The 13,835-nt window shown below is 45.2% G+C and overlaps 5 protein-coding genes across 5 annotated transcripts; 3 read left to right on the top strand and 2 right to left on the bottom strand.

Moving 5' to 3' along the window:
* Positions 1-3,350: 3,350 nt before the first annotated feature.
* AOL_s00112g98 (uncharacterized protein) lies at positions 3,351-4,733 on the top strand (the record flags this gene model as incomplete). The annotated part of the gene is made up of 1 exon (XM_011127128.1): positions 3,351-4,733. One exon carries the CDS (start codon positions 3,351-3,353, stop codon positions 4,731-4,733), a length of 1,383 nt encoding a protein of 460 aa, XP_011125430.1.
* Positions 4,734-5,637: 904 nt separating this feature from the next.
* AOL_s00112g97 (uncharacterized protein) lies at positions 5,638-6,491 on the bottom strand (the record flags this gene model as incomplete). The annotated part of the gene is made up of 2 exons (XM_011127127.1): positions 5,638-6,325; positions 6,427-6,491. The coding sequence occupies 2 exons, from the start codon at positions 6,489-6,491 to the stop codon at positions 5,638-5,640; spliced, it is 753 nt and encodes a 250-aa protein (XP_011125429.1).
* A 452-nt stretch (positions 6,492-6,943) lies between these two features.
* AOL_s00112g96 (uncharacterized protein) lies at positions 6,944-8,802 on the top strand (the record flags this gene model as incomplete). Its single annotated transcript, XM_011127126.1, has 2 exons — positions 6,944-7,809; positions 7,884-8,802. 2 exons carry the CDS (start codon positions 6,944-6,946, stop codon positions 8,800-8,802), a joined length of 1,785 nt encoding a protein of 594 aa, XP_011125428.1.
* Positions 8,803-9,384: 582 nt separating this feature from the next.
* On the bottom strand, positions 9,385-9,999 carry AOL_s00112g95 (uncharacterized protein; the record flags this gene model as incomplete). The annotated part of the gene is made up of 1 exon (XM_011127125.1): positions 9,385-9,999. The coding sequence occupies one exon, from the start codon at positions 9,997-9,999 to the stop codon at positions 9,385-9,387; it is 615 nt and encodes a 204-aa protein (XP_011125427.1).
* A 1,230-nt stretch (positions 10,000-11,229) lies between these two features.
* Positions 11,230-13,529, top strand: AOL_s00112g94 (uncharacterized protein; the record flags this gene model as incomplete). The annotated part of the gene is made up of 2 exons (XM_011127124.1): positions 11,230-12,875; positions 12,941-13,529. The coding sequence occupies 2 exons, from the start codon at positions 11,230-11,232 to the stop codon at positions 13,527-13,529; spliced, it is 2,235 nt and encodes a 744-aa protein (XP_011125426.1).
* Positions 13,530-13,835: the final 306 nt, after the last annotated feature.

The raw sequence follows: 13,835 nt of genomic DNA, 5'->3' as shown, positions 1-13,835 counted from the left end.
TTGGTTGGTTGGTTGGATGCAGCCGAGCGCGAGACGACAAGGCTGGGAAAGCCACCCGGTTAGTCATCAGACTCTTATAAACATGTAGCCTGTTACTCAGCTCAGCCAGCAATGCACGCAATGTTAGTCAGCCTCGGGACGTATGTACCAGGCGCAGATGAGATCGTTCGATAACTCGACCAGCAACTTTCTTGGCAGCATTTTGTAGTTAAAGCTGAACCATCTTTTCGCTAGGTACGTACTTCGTAGTGTATTTTAATGGCGTTTCTTCCACTACCTCGCGGTGGTATCTACTAGCTATTTCATAGTAATGGTATTGCCCGAGGATATCCTCTCCAGGCTTTTTCTAGTGGACGTTTGAACGTTTTTAACTTCCACCTGTTAATTATCAGGTTTTCAATAGTCTAGCTTTGTTCCGAATCGATAGTTAGATTATGACAATAGACGAAACACATACCTGTATATACGCCTAGATAAGTACTTGCTTAAATTAAATACAGTCTCGTGACCAGACTTTTATATAAGTACTCAAATTTCAAAAAAGAAACAAATAGATTATGAAGTTTAGACCCGGTTGGGTTTCTTATGGAAACCATCCGTATGTTGGAATCCTGCCCCGTGCTTGGGCGTAATTGTTTAAATAAACAATCGGTCGTGGCTCGTAATAATCATCGAATTTCCCATGTTGCAACCGATGGCGCCCGTTCAGCATCACACTAAACTAAGTACATAAGTGTGGTCTCATCGATATATATATTTTGACCTGTAAATGGTGGTATAACGATGGAAATACTTGTGTGTATATATATACCACTCCTATTTCTTCTTCTTCTTCTTCTTTTTTGGCAAAAAAGGCCCAAAGGATACCTACTACATGTATATAACCGGATATCGATGCCCGCGGCCAGTCGGTAAGGGCTAAGTAAGTATTGATTTAGGCAAGCCAAGTAAATACTTGCTGGATTTATAAAACCAGAAAAACTTTATGTATGATATGCATGCATATCATGTTCAAGGATACCTATCTAGACAGCCTCCTCCTCCTCCTCCTCTTCTTCTTTTTTCTCCTCCCTTGGCGAGGGAATCCACGTAATTACGCTACAGGCGTGCCATCAATCGTGATATCAGTTCCGTCATATCAGCGTGTATATTTGTATGCCACTTTGGCTATACCAATCCGCAGTACTCGAGTAAAACAATATATAACTACTTAGTTTTTGGGGGTAGCGCTTGATGATTCATAGGACGTTTTCTAAATCACATAACAGAACACTATTGTTACCATACTGTTATTGTTCGGTGTAAAGAGATTCTACGACAACAAAAAAAAAAAAAAATTAATAATGACAATAATCTTCTAGGTCTGGATACGAGTTATCTTAATTCTGTTTGAAAAGATAAAGTTATCTCGTAGGTACGAAACAATATAATAAAAGCAATCATACATACTCGCAGGCTTGTTTCTTCACTATTTATACCCACTACCCCCCGAACCATCTTCTCTTTATTCTGCAAGTTAGCTTAGATAAATGCCCGCGTGGATCCGGAAAGAATATTTAGCTTTGTACGAGCGACGATTAAGATATTGATGGCAGAACCACAAAAAGATGAGAATGTATCTGAAGTTATATTTCCATACCAGAGGAAAAAACCAACGATGGCCATAAAACCAAGGTAATCTACAGCCTCCTACCTTTATCTCGTAAACTAGAGTCAATGCTACTTCTTAACTAGTGGGCCGAAGGACATCGATTTTAGTCCCAAAGAGTACACAGTAATGAAATTGTGTTGGCGTTGGATTTTGTGATCTCGCCCCTTAAAATTATAAAATTCAATGCCATTGATATCTATTCAATACCTTAGCTTAGCTTAGCTTAGCTTAGCTAGATCTAAAATCTATTGATGTCGATACTTGCAATACAATGGGAATATATTATCAAACCAATTGCAACTCGATCTTGAAATACACAAGTACTTGCGAGTGGTGGCTGAGATGTGTATGTGCATGCCTACATGTGCATGCATATATATAATATATAGTACTTGAGAGATACGTAATGTACAGAGTACTTACTTACTTAGGTACTTTATATGTATAGATCTTATAGTCTGGTACATAAATTTAGACCCGCACTGTGCGAAGACATGGTACTACATACCTAATGTAGTCCATATATGAAGACGTACGTGTACCTTCTAGTCTTGAATCCAAGCTTTCTCGGGGCAAAATATATGTTTTCTTCCAAGAGGGAAAAAGTATCGTTGAATTCATGAATTCTTGGCGACAAAGCCTCCAATATTAATCAATCCATTTAATTTTAGATTAAAGATAATTGGAGGTTGTTAAAGGGGTCAGAGGAACCCAGAATTTACTCCCCTGACGATACCCGGAAATGCGATGGCGTATTGGTGGCTTGGGGTTAGTACCTTACATAGTAGGCCCTGAATATGATAGATCGCAAAATCTAGAACTAGGTTGTCGGTATCAGCTGGCACGGAGTACATGTAGTTCGATTAGTTATTAATATCAAACCCACAAATACTTAAGTAACCAATTAGGTAAGTACTTAAGTACTTATATATATACATACTTAAGTATCTGCATCGCTAGGTACCTAGGTACTTGCTGTGTATATAATTTCCAGATTCTTCACTAGCGGGTTGATGGTAATTGCTGGGCCTCCCATTGGCACTATGCCCAGTATACCTATTTCTGTCCTTGGCTTACACTCCTAAACCTAAATGATGAGCAGCAGCAGGTACGCAAGCAGCAGATAAAGACTTTTACGGCCCCCCCCCTTTTTTTTTTTCCAATAAAAAAAAAAAAAAACCGTAGGCGGCGAATAGTTGTATAGATGCACATGATGTCGTAGTATTTAATACAATGACTATAGCTAGTAAGGTATTCAGGTACAGGTCCTTACAACATGTGCCGGACTGTCCCAAGTTACCCAATTGATACGCGCAATTTAGTTAGATTTTGGAGATCCAGCCATCCATTCAATTATTCATTCATTCCCCAACTAACTAGCGCTTGAGGTCTCCTGAATGGTTAATACCTGTTACATGGTCTGCGGTAATCATAATTGTTTTTGTTGTTGTCCTTTAGCTTAATTGTTGGTGTGTTCTCCAACCCACAAAATCAACCGAACTCGACGACGACACCGTCCTTCTTTCGATCCTCCTTCCCTTTGCTTTGATCATCCGACCTCGCCAAACCCACGCGAACGAGCTGGCCACGTTGGTTTAAAATACACAAATCTCGACATAGCTCTTGATCTCGTCAATCCCGCTGGCCAATTGAACTCTTTTTTCGAATCTCCCTGTGAGATTTCTCCCTTCCCTTCACCATGGCTCGTCGCGTCAGCATCCTCCTCGTCTTCGCTGTTGCCTCCCTTTTCCTGGCTGGCACTTTCATCTACCAGGCCCCCAGCAGGCCTTCCACAACGTTCGGCACCGACACAAATTTCCAATCTGCGACAGGGGAACGTATACTAGCCGAGAAGCGTCCCTTGAGGATAGCCTTCGTTGAGACTGGCGGTTCACACGATGAAGTCCTCGCTGCTCTTGTCAATTCTTGGGGTAAACTCCCTGGTGCCGAACTCACTTTCTTCCAACGCCTGTCTCGTTATGGATCCCACGATATTATGAGGACCTTTGATCTTTCGAATCCAATCCCTGATCACCGTGGTATGGATGACTTTCGACGGGCTGACGAGAACCAGCCCGTTCCGGATATCGTCGTTGCCACCACTTGCGAGTTCGACATGAGAAAGTACCAAGAGAACATGACTGTACTCCTTGAGAATCACAAAACGTATTTGTTCTGTGTTATTCATCACGCTGATCGATGGGGATACGAGAAGCATCATTTGGAGGAAGCACTTACTCCATGGGTTAGAGCTAACCGAGCTGAGTTTTTGGCTTTGAGCCCTCATACTGCTGAATTCTTGCTTGAGCAAAGTTTGAAGAAGTGGAAGGTTGTAAAAGAGGAAGGCCATCAACCACTCGTCAGGCATTTCGTCCCTGTCTTCCCTGTTCAACTACCCCCAATCCCGACAGATGATAGTAATCTTAGCTTCGGTCTGCAAGGAGACTTTGGACAGGAGCGGAGAGACTACAAAATGGTCTTCCGAAGGCTTGGAGAATTCTTGAAACCTGCATCCGCTAAACCACTGCCGCCATCGTCACCTCAGGGTCCGGCAGTACCTGCCAAGCGTGACGAATCTGAAGATGAGGAATCTCAGACTAAGATTGAAACGCAGCCAAGGAACATTACTCTCCACCTCGTTGGTCACGGAAGGCACCCACCTGTCCCAGCTGAGGTTGTTAATAACGTTGTTTTCGACGAAGGCCTCAACTATATCGACTTCTACACGATCTTGTCTCGATGCTTCGCTCTCTTGCCGGCCTTCGCTACCCCTGAATATCTCGACCGAAAGGCTTCATCGACCGTTCCTGCTAGTCTGATCGCCGGTACCCCATTGGTTGCCACCAAGGCTATCATCAGTGCTTACGCCTACCTCACTGAAGAAGCTGTTTGGCTACAGGATGAATCTGAAACCGATTTCGATGTCATCGGACGGGTTCTTAGGATGAGCAACGAGGATAGGAAGGCGAAATCCACGAAGGTCAGGGAACTCCGACAGCAGATCATCGACGAGAACATCAACCTAGCCAGAAAATGGACTTTGGAGGCTTTCAAGAAGATTGGTGTCAGAACCTACTCGTGAGAGGGAGAGATGTCATGGATTTCAGCTATTTTTTCTTCTCTTTCTTCTTCTTCTTTTTATCTAACTTAATTATCCTTTCTGGGTCTTACAAAACCTTTAACTTCCGACTTACGATGCCTTTTTGGAAACCTACAACGTTTAACGGGCTATTAGAAGAACGAAAACGATCCCAATATTTGCGAATTTCCCCCTCAAACTTTATTATTTCTTTTCTTTTCTTCCGCTCTCCGTTTTTTTTTTTTTTTTTTTTCCTAGCTTGGATACTTTATGCGATTGTTATAGATGTGTAGTGGCGCTATTTGACAGAAAAACTAGCACACCAAAAGTGAAACGTCATTTTGAGGCTGGCGAGCGTTATCGATCAGGAGAAAGCGGTTGCGTTTAATGTCTTTTCGTTTCTTCAATTATGTAGTTTCTTACCTGAGCTGGGATCATTTTCTCTTCATGGACGGGGCCTCCACTGACCATTGTCTGCTTATATTTCTTAACCCCTTCGTTGATTTTTTTTTTATTTATTATCTTTTGGTGTTTTTACCTTGAACCAAAACATGAGATTGATAGTGGCCATGACACTCAAGACCAACCCTTCCGCTTTCTTTCCTGTACTTACAACTTTCGAGTGTATATAATTGTTTCCTAGCTTCTAATTCTGTTCCAATTATTCTATCGATGTCTACATTAAATAAGTACGTAATACACTTATCCACGGTAGCTACGAATTCTAGGTTAGTTCTTTTAGGGACAACGATCTTCAGGACAAAGTTCAATTCCATCATTGAAGTATTTAAATATCGCTACCGAACACCATGGACCCTATATGTCTATAATATCTGTCTACCTATCTAATTTAGATAAATTCTAGCACCGGGTGTCGAGCGTTTGGTATCTATGCCTTGCGGTGTGGTTATCTTGAAACTCTTTCACCAGTGATCTCTAGGTCTATACCTCCTATATCGCCTTTGACCGCCCTTACAGCGCTGAGATCTTTTACAATCCAATCGGCACCTGCCTCTACGGCCTCAGCACGGCTATGCGTAGTTGTCAAAGCAATAACTGTACACCCAGCTGCTTTACCGGCCGTAATTCCGGCCGGGGCGTCCTCAAGAACTACGACCTTCTTTTTATCGATCTTTTCAAATTCCTCCGATCCTACAGACACACCGAAAACCTTCGATAAACCCAGGTTATAGCATTCCGGGTCCGGCTTCCCGTTCTTTACATTATCTGCTGTGACCGAGCTCTCTGGCAACGGTAGACCCATGACTTTCATCCAGCTTCCTACCAATACATTGGTCCCACTTGTGACGATAGCCCAGGGTGTGCCATATTCCATGAGTTTAGCTATCAAGGCTTCTGAGCCGGGTAGAATTTTTGCGTCTGAAGCGTAGAGCTTGGGGATTAGGCCTTCAACATGGTGGACGTATTCTTCCGTTGCTAGGTGAGGGGCGTGAATTTTGAGTATGTCAATTGTGCGACGGCCGTGGGAGGTAGAGAGGATTGAGGATGGGGGAATGTTGAGTTCGTTGGCTATGCGGGTCCAATGGAGGACGACAGCCGCGGTAGAGTCGAAGATTGTGCTGGCGGTTTGGTAGCTTTGTTAGCAACAGGCACCGGGTGATTACCTAAGGTAGGAGGTACCTAAGTACCTACTTGAGTACTTAAGTAATTAAGCATTTGGGAGTCTTTTATATACCCGTCCATATCAGAGAGAATGGCGGTGAAATGTTCGGTCGCGACAGTTTCCGCGAGGGAGCCCATTGTTGGTTCTGTTGTTGTTGAGTATCTGCGAGATCGAAGATGTTTGGGGGGAGTTGGTGTGTCAAGTATGTCAAGCTCGTTGGAGTCCCTGGATTTATACTATTCCTTCGAACGCGAACTACTCCGAGTTCAATTTGATTCTAATCCGCGGTTGCCGGCCGTATCATCGGAGCTATCTCGGAGAACGGAGAAACTTCGCTTCATTGCGGGAGCTTGAGAGCTTCGCGAGTTAAGCTGCAGCTCCCCCATGTTCGCCAACCGCGATCTGTCACATGGGTGTAAGCCACCGTTCGCGACCAACAACATGCACGCCGGTATACGCGGTACGTGTACAGTTCACCACACAGAATACGTGCATATATATCGATATCCGCCGTATGCATCCCTTCGAAATTAACGGGACGTCTGCCTACGTTGTCTCATCAAACGTGGGCTCTTTGCATTGAATTGCGATGGAACCGACCGGATCCACGTCCGCTGACGAAAGCCCACCGGGGCCATCGACAACTCCGGCGGGGTCCCGAAAATCGTTGCTCAATGCTTCTGCTGCCGGCGCCGCGTTCCTGGTTCTCGTACAGGTGCTCTCGCGTCTACTCACATTCGTTATGAACCAATTGCTTATACGTCATCTATCCCCGGCGATACTCGGACAAGCTGCACAGCTGGAACTATACCTGATGACTATTTTATTCTTCTCGCGAGAGAGCTTGCGCATGGCCCTACAGCGCCAGGCAGAGGCTAGCGAGGGTACCATAGACGGAGCCAAGGACAGTGATGGTATGAAATCGGATCATTATAAGGACAAAATAATCGAAGGAACAACCCGGGGCCAAGCTCAGACTGTAGTTAATTCGAGCTACCTTGCCGTCCCCATCGGTTTCATGGTTATCGCTGCTCTGTACCTTCTACAGATCGGATATACCTATGTCTGGCCGTCAGCATTTGGTCAAGCGTCTTCGGGGTACTTTCGACTTTCGATGGGAATCTACGCCATTGCTTCACTCCTGGAATTACTCTCCGAACCTGGATTTGCGGTCGCGCAGCAAAGACTTCTGTATGGTCTCCGCGTAGGATGCGAATCTATGGCAGTTATCTCGAATTGCGCGGTCACACTAGCAGTTACGCTGTTGGCATCAAAATATGTCAAATCTACTGTAGTAGAAGCTGAAGGGGGCGTAGAAGGGGATCTTGAAACTCTTCCGTTCGCAATTGGACAAGTTGTATTTTCGCTATGTTTGGTGGTTGGATATCCATTACGGCTAGGGAAGATTGCGAAATTAGATGGTTGGAGTTTATTACCCAAGAAGATACACTCGAGGTATATAGACTATTATATTTAAAGCCGTGATGGGGCTAGTGCGATGGTGATGCTAATCAAAGTTTTGGTATCAGAACAGGACATGGGTATTATTTACACCAACCTACGATTTCCGTTGCTCGAACAATGTGGTTCCAATCCATCGTGAAGCACTTGTTGACACAGGGCGATTCGATACTTGTTACTAGACTTGCTACGACATACGAACAAGGGATATATGCCTTGGCCGCGAACTATGGGTCTTTGATTGCCAGATTGCTGTTCAAGCCGATTGAAGAAACTAGTCGGAATTTGCTGTCGAAGCTGCTGAACACCGATGGCATTGATGATAGTAAGCCCGGTGAAAAGGGGAATATTAAGGGGGGAAAGGACGGCAGCGGTGGGACCAAGGCTCTTACTTCGGAGAGTATTACAGAGGCACTTACAATCCTCCACCTAATTCTCCGGTTCTACATCATCCTCTCGATTTTGATCGTCACGCTAGGGCCCACTCTTGCGCCGCTAGCACTGCGTAAAGTAGCCGGTTCACGCTGGGCGGATTCCCCAGCTGCAATTACGTTATCGAATTACTGTTACTACATCCCGCTCCTCGCCATCAATGGGATCACCGAGGCATTTGTCCAAAGCGTCGCCACAACTCAAGATTTAAAACGACAGAGTATGTGGATGTTATGCTTTTCCGGGGTGTTCGGAGCCTCTAGTTGGGGGTTTGTGAAGTACCTTGGTCTCGGCGCTGACGGGCTGGTTTGGGCGAACTGCGTAAATATGGGGATGAGAATACTGTGGAGCGTCAGTTTCATCAGAAAATATTTTGCAAGTGTAGGGGATGGGAAAAGACGGCCTGAGGTCGAGAGGATTATGCCGGGGAGGTTATTAGTCACTATTGCTATTGGAGTTGGAGCAATAGCAAGGAGGGCGGTGAGTGAGAGGGGTGTATTAGCGGATTATGTGAAGGGAGCGGGGCTGGCCGGGGTGGTTGGGGTGGTTTGGTAAGCTCTATTCTCTCCCATCAGGTGTATTAGCGGGCTCCAAGGTTCGTCTGAACTCAATGCTAATGAAGTTGTGATTTTAGTTTATATTCGGAGAGGCAATTCTTCATGGAATGTTACAGATTATTTAAACGCGCGAGGAAGGCTTAGTCACGAGGTCTTGGAGATTCATTTTGTCCTTCATGGCTACCACTAGCATACATAAGTACCTAGGTGCTTACCCATATAGGCATCACTTTTAAAACGAACGGTTTAACTTTTAATGTAAAATATATTAGGTAAATGCTTTGCAATCTGGATATATTTGGTGTTTAATTACATGATTGCATAAGAGGGCAGAAACTCCGGCGCAATGTTCGCTAATTGAAAGAGAATGTGTAAGATAGTAAAATATTAGAGCAGAATCAAGAAAAGGAAGGAGAAAACGGAGAGAGAGAAAGGACTTCAGTACATTTCAGAAGGAGGGACAAAACATCGATCAAATTTATTTCGAATGTTCAAAACAAAGCAGAGAAGAGAAGCGCCGCTGACAGATTGTATAGGCCTAGTCATCGCTTTTGTTCTCCCCATAACTAGGCTGCGGAATTTATTCGATATTGATCTTCCGGAAACCCTCTGGCTTAGTCTTCTTGGGAACCACAATGCTCAAGATTCCATCTTTAAGTGAAGCCTTGACTGCTTCGTGGTCGACGGACTGCGGGAAGTTGAATGCTCGCTGGAATTCGCCAACATATCGTTCGCGAACCCAGTATTTATCACCAGTGTCTTGTTTCTTTTCGATTTCAGTAGAAGTCTCAGACGTCTTCGTCACAGCCGCCGAAGATTCGCCTTCCTCTTCAACAGATGGAGCGTGGTAACTCTTCGTCGTTCCTTGTTCTTTATTCTCTGTTGCTGCCTCGGTAGTACCAGAAGAAGAAGAAGAGGGATTCCCTGTCTCAGTATTCCGCTCGACTCTTCCCTTAACGACTAGAGTATTCTCGTCGACGAAGGTTAGGTCCAAAGCGGATTTGTCGGTTACACCGGGGAGTTCACCATCCAAGACATATGAGTCCTTGGTTTCTTTGACGTCGAAGGATGGAGTGAAGGAGGAGAGTTGGGAGCGGAAGGAGTTGTGATGTTGAGGGTTTGAACCTTCGAGCTCTTCGAAGAGGCGAAGCCAGGGACGCATTTCACGGCTAATGAGGCGGGGGAAAGAAAGCATTTTGGATTTTTGGAGAGGAGGTAGGAGATTCTTGCTTTTTTTTTTGTTTCCTTCTGAGTTTGAAGAAGTAGGTTCGTTTGAATAAGTAGTAGGTAGTATATAATATATTATCTGCGTAGATGGAAAGCTCGAGAGTTTTTAACTTTTCGAGTTAACTAGTTTCGAACGTTTCGAGGTTTAATTTAATTTTATAGAGGAAGAAGCGTCTGAAGATTGGAGAGTCTGAAGATTGAAGATAAGTCTGAAAAATGGAGATGAAAGGATTAGAGGGATGGCATAAAGGGTTTATATAGACCTCTAAGGGTTGTCGGTGATACTAGAAATATGTCATAGCTAGAAACATCGCGATGGTACCAGAAGCTCTAGAAGCATGTTAGCCGGAGTTCGTAGTCTCGAATGTGTTGCCCGGATGTCGCTGGAACGTTCGATCGGGTTCCACAGAATAAATTACTCCTTTGGGATGGCTTGGTACGCCGGATTGGGAAGTATGTATTGGAAAAACAGGTGTTGGGGCGTAAACTGGCACAAATACAACACAGCACAACGCAACACAACCCATCCCACCTGAATACCGTCTCTAGCCTGGTTTACGAGACCACTCTAGCCCTCAATACATGCATATATTGGGTACCGAAGTTAGGTGTTCTGGTATATTGACTACGAAGGAAGTAAACGGCTTGGCGTATGTGCTTAGGAGATTATGGTATCGACTCTAGTACTCTCGATATATTCGCGTTAAGATCAGTCTTTAGCTTATTTGCAATATTTGTTTTGATTTTCCCTGTTTTGACATGACCATGTTCTGGCCCCTGTCATTGCATACGTGCATATTACCCAAAGTCTTCTTCTTTTTTTTCTTGTTTGGGCAACACCACCAAAACCACCAAAACCCACAAGCCAACTGAACTAAACATTACCACCACCACCATCTCCATCATTCTCGATTCGTCCTAAAGGACGACGTTTTCCTGGCCCATCGCGAACTTCTCCTCTCGCTGCGCGGGTTAAAAAGCTGGTCTACGCGAACTAGGGCTCTGACTTGTTGACACCGGCTCCACCTCCCTGGTCTGTCGGTACTTCAAAACAAACCGTTGTCAGGCTACAAAACTTCTGTCGCGCGGTTCCTTCCAACTTCACGGTTTACAGGACACGTTTGCCTCATCATCAGCTTTGTTCTTCACTACATCTCATCGACCACGATATTGAATTTTATTTTATTTTATAGACGCCATGGACGACGAACTTTATTATCTACAGCCGGGCTTTGATGCCAGCTCTCTAACCATCCCAATCATCCGAAACCTCCTGCTAAAGCACGAAATCGACTTTCCTAGCAATGTAAAGAAAGCGAAGCTAGTTGAGATCTTCGAAACCGAGCTTGCACCACAAGCTCCTAAACTCCTGGCGGAGGCTGGGAGAGTTAGGGCGTCGGCGCGGGGTATTGTAAATGCTCAGGACTATGGTACCATTGGGGAACCAGAAGTTGGTCGTACACCTAAGAAGAGGGCTCCTCGGCGAAAGGCAAGCTCCGTCGCTACCACTACTACGGATTACGACGAAACCACTGGTGATGAGGATATTGTTGCTACCGTGAAAAAAGCCACCCGAAAGGTCGCCACCCCGATGAAGAGGACCGCGTCGCCAGTAAAGCGGGGCAGAAAGTCATCAGCCATGGTGCAACAGGAGACTACGGACGACGAGGAGCCGGCTATAGTCATTCAAGAGACACCAAGGGTGAGGCGAGGAAGAAGGAGTCTTGCCCCAAAGACACCAGAACCGGTTAAGGAACCATCACCGTCGCCGTCACCGGAGCCTGTTGAACTCGTAAACAATGAGCCAGCCTTCTCCAATGAGAATCCCTTCCAAATGGGGTCATCACCTCGATACCAGCACCCGTCTGATGCAAACAGACGACGAACAATGCTTGACAAGGCAACGCCTCGGCAAGTTGACAGCTCCCGTCGGAGGACAGAGGGGCTGCCCTCTGTTCGCAGATCACCCCAGACCCCAGACTTTGATAGAGTTTCCCCGCTACCAAACCTCTCGCCTACTCCAGTTAAAATGGTTTCAATATCGAAATTCAAGTCACTCACGCCTGACCGTAAGATAGCAAACATGCACGCCGAGATTGACAACAATAACGATGAAATCGAGCGAAGAATATTTGGTGCTCATGACGTCTATATCAAGGAAGAAGATCAGAGCCTTGATATGCTAGAGCCTGGCGAGGAGTTTACCCCAGAAGAGCAGCTGGAAGTCGAAATTGAAGACGAAAATGCCAATGCCGTCACAAAGTTAGCTCGTAGAAGAGGAAAATCAGAACTTGGCACGACGCTAATGAGCATTTTGACTACTATTTTCAGTATTGCAATTGTTGCATATGCCGCCTGGTGGAGAGAGGAAAAGATCAAAGTTGGGTATTGTGGTATCGGAAAGCCAGCCATTAGGAACACGGGGTATCTAGAGTGGGCGGACAAGCTTGTACCTCAGTGTGAAACTTGCCCTACTCATGCAGTATGCCGCGGTCGACTGAATACAGACTGCTATACCGACTACGTTCTCGTACCTCACCCTTTCTCCCTAGGCGGCCTGATACCTTTGGCGCCTACTTGTCAGCCTGACTCGGAAAAAATACGGCGAGTCTCAGTTCTTTCAGATGCTGTTATTACTAAGCTTAGAGACCGAGCCGCCGCCATTGAGTGCGGTTATATCAAGCCTGTTTCCGAGGAAGAAGAGGGCATTTCTGAGAAAGGCATCATGGATGCGCTTTATGAAATGAAGTCTCCAACCCTTTCCGATGATCAATTCAGAGAACTTTGGAACAATGCGGTGCAAGACTTGGAAAATAAGGACGAAGTTGTCACTTCTATGACAAGGTTCGTATACCCTGCCCGTTTGAAGTGACTAGAATTAAACATGCTAACTACGGGCTACCTTTTAGCGGCGGCGATCGATATTTCAAATCCACCGATCTCTCTAACATAAACTGGACTTGCGCTATCAGAAAGAATACGCTCGCCCTTCTCTTCCGCTGGAAGCTCGAAATTTTGGGGGTCGTCACTATCATACTGGCTAGCTTGAAGATCAGGTCTTCGATGGTTCGACGCCAAGTATATGCTCGCCAAGTCCAGCGCCTCGTCGGTATTGCTCTTAAACGTCTTGCCCAGCAACAGCGCGCGTATTATAATGACAGAACCGCCGATATTGCTTATCTTCCTGTGAATCAACTAAGAGATCAAATCCTGTCACGGGAATTTGATCCCGAGAAGAGGCAGACTCTCTGGGCTGGCGTCGCCAAAGTTGTGGAAATGAACAGTAATGTTCGATCGACGAATGTGGAACATATGGGGGAGATTATGAGATGTTGGACGTGGATTGGAAGCTCCGCTCTCTTAGATATGGATGCTGGAGAAGAAGGTACCGCTAGCCAGAGGGATGAAGCAGAGCTAAGGTCTATTATGGGAGGCGAGGAAGATAAAACAGAGTTGGTCAAGTCTCGAGAAGAGCTGACACCGAGGATTCTTTATTAGTTATCCCGATACTACCAATCCCCCACATTTTTGCATTTTACAAACCCTCTGCTCCTTTCCTACTTCGAAAACCTTTTGCCCTTGAAAGTCACGTTGGTACTCTCTTGTTATCCTAACATTTTTTGTTTTCCGTAATATACTCGATGTTATTGTTTTCCTCGTTAGTCTATGTGTGTTTGTGGAGTCGAGTCGGCTTCCCCCGTTTGGTGTTTGGGAGGTTATCATTTTCAATGCACTGTTCCTATTCCTAGCAGCTCGTTTTGTAGTTGGTAGTAAGACTGTTTAGATGGTCAATTGGAAGTTATC

This window comes from Orbilia oligospora, assembly GCF_000225545.1.
Source record: "Orbilia oligospora ATCC 24927 unplaced genomic scaffold scaffold00112, whole genome shotgun sequence".
In the NCBI taxonomy this organism is placed as follows: Eukaryota; Fungi; Ascomycota; class Orbiliomycetes; order Orbiliales; family Orbiliaceae; genus Orbilia; species Orbilia oligospora.
Note: the sequence above shows the minus strand (reverse complement) of the source record. Positions and strands in the feature narration are given on the sequence as shown.